Consider the following 2333-nt stretch of genomic DNA (forward strand, 5'->3'; position numbering starts at 1 on the left):
ATGGGGAAGCTGCGCGCTGGGTGGGGAGCGGGGAGCGGCGGGGGCGGGAGGAGGACGCGCGCGCGGGGCGCCTACCAGGCGGCGGATGTCGCGCTCGCTCTCCCGCTTCGTGCGCTGCACTTCGTCCTGGTGCGCCTGGTAGGCGGCGCGCAAATCGGCCGCCTTGGCCTTGTCCGCCTGCACGCAGGTGCTGAGCGCCTCCTCCGCCTGCCGGCGCGCCGCCTTCAGCTCCAGGATCTCCTGCTGCAGCCGCAGGCGCTCGCCGTCGAAGGCCCTGCGCGCCTCCTCGCGCGCCTCGGCCAGCAGCGCCGTCTTCACCTTGTCCGCCGCGCCATCGCGCAGCAGGGTCACCGTGGCCTGCAGCCGCTGCAGCTCGCCCTCCTTGATCTTGGCGGCGCGCGCCGCCTCCTGCTCGTGCTGCCGGATGAGCGCCTCGCGCAGCGCCTGCAGCTCGCGCGTCTTGTCTTCGTGCAGCTTGGCGCGCAGCTCGGACAGGAAGGCCGTGTGGCGCCGCTGCTCCTGCTCCCGCTCCAGCCGAGCCTCCTGCAGCCGCTCGCGCAGTTTGCTCACCTGCGGCGTGGGGAGGGTCAGTCAGGAGCAGGGTCGGCCTAGGGGTCAGGGTCAGGGGTGGGGTCAGCCTCAGAGATTGCATCAGTGGCGGGGTCGGGGACCGGCTCCGAGCCAGGTCAGGAGTCAGCATTGGGGTCGGGGCTGGGATCAGCATCAGGGAGCAGAGGTGGGGTCAGAGCCAGGGGTAAAGGTCAGGGGCGTGGTCATCTGTCCAGAGGAGGAGGAAAGGGGGCATGGGAGGGAGGGATCAAGGTGTAGGACAGCGGGCAGAGGTGGGGTCAATGGTGGAATCATGGAGGTGGGCGCAGGTCAGAGTCAGCTCAGGGGTCAGCAGTGGGGTCAGGGTGAGGTCAAGGATGGGTCAGCAGGCCCTGTCCCCACCAACCCAGGGCCTCCCACACCCCTGGCCCCCTCTTGGGCCCCACTCAGATGACTGCCACTGTTGTTTCTTTTCTTTAGCCTTTTCTGTAAATGCATGTGCTCTCTTATTTAAACAAAGTCTGTGGTTTTTAGAAACGGAAATAATCAGTATCAGTCATCACAAACAGAAAGAAATTAAAAATCAATTCAATGAGAATCAAAAACTGCCTGGCTGCCCCCTGGGTGGGAGAGGGCTGGGGCTCAGGCGTCCCCCACACGGACCCCTGCCCTGCAGTCTAGCTGCTGCCCACCTCAGCTCCCGTTGGAACAGCTGCCTGATGAACAGCCCACTGCCATTGCTGGGGGCCTGGGGCACCTCCAGGTGTCTAACCCACACACCAGCTGGACCTCGGCCTCCTGGGCCCCCGTGAAAGACCCGACCCCCAGGCCCTCTCCTGCCCAGCACGGTTGGGCCTCCAGCTGGCCTCTCGGACCCACATCAGGCATGCAACAACATGGATGGAGCAGTGGCCACACCCTGGGTGCCGGCTGGGCCCATCATGTGCCTGGTACTGGTCTCAAGCCTAGCCTCACACCGGGCCATTAGGTCAACCGAGTCACGGGCAAGAGCCTGAGACAAAGTCCCTGGCTGGATGGTGCCACCAGCAGAGGCCTATCTCTGGGTGACCCCAGGCCTGTGGGTCAGGAAGCCTGCACCCCCACCCCCACGAGGGGCTGTGCCAATGGCTGCACTCTACCTGGGCCCCACAAGTGCCTGGCCCCGGACCCATGTTGTGCTGACCACCTCTGAGTCCACACTGCCCTAGAGGTGACCACAGCTCATTCCACAGCCAACCCTGGCACACCGTTGCTGCACCGTCATCCCCCCCAGCAGGTGGTGGCCACAGGGGCAGGACGCACACTGGGCAGTCCCTGTACATGTGAGGGCAGGCCCATCTCAATGAGGGTCAGCCTTTGCCACACACACACAGTCCCATCCCGGCAGCACCGGGCCGGCCGGCACCGCACCCCGTCCAGGCCCGCCCCTGTCTGCTCACCTTGCTCTTCTCCTGCTGGAACTCGATCTGCAGGCTGGTCAGCCGGGCCCGCAGCTCCTCGTTGGCCATCTGCACAGCATCCGGCTCCATCTCAGGCTTCTCGCCCTTGCCCCGGCCCTTCTTTGACATGCTTCCTCTCAGGGAGGGGTCAGGTCCTCGGGGTGGCGCAGGGTGGCTCCCTGTGCTAACCAGTGGCACGGGCCTCCACTAACTCCCCCACCAGCATGTCAGCCACCATCACTTGGGACCCTGGGGAGGAAGGGAGCTGTGAGCAGAGAGGCAAGGCTGGCGTCACCTGCCTGGATGCTCAGACACAGATGTCCTGAGGCCTCTGTCCTGGTGCCA

The 2333-nt window shown here is 65.5% G+C and overlaps 1 protein-coding gene across 1 annotated transcript in view; it reads right to left on the minus strand.

Moving 5' to 3' along the window:
• JAKMIP1 (janus kinase and microtubule interacting protein 1) overlaps positions 1-2117 on the minus strand; it is a 71643-nt gene extending 69526 nt beyond the window's left edge. The window contains exons 1-2 of the mRNA XM_007957507.1: positions 1989-2117; positions 76-570 (exon numbers count right to left, since the gene is read on the minus strand). Of these exons, the coding sequence (XP_007955698.1) occupies positions 76-570; positions 1989-2117 (624 nt within the window). The remainder of the gene's footprint in view (positions 1-75; positions 571-1988) is intronic.
• Positions 2118-2333: the final 216 nt, after the last annotated feature.

Source organism: Orycteropus afer, unplaced genomic scaffold (genome assembly GCF_000298275.1).
Source record: "Orycteropus afer afer isolate SDZICR_OR568_19922 unplaced genomic scaffold, OryAfe1.0 scaffold00754, whole genome shotgun sequence".
Lineage (NCBI taxonomy): Eukaryota > Metazoa > Chordata > Mammalia > Tubulidentata > Orycteropodidae > Orycteropus > Orycteropus afer.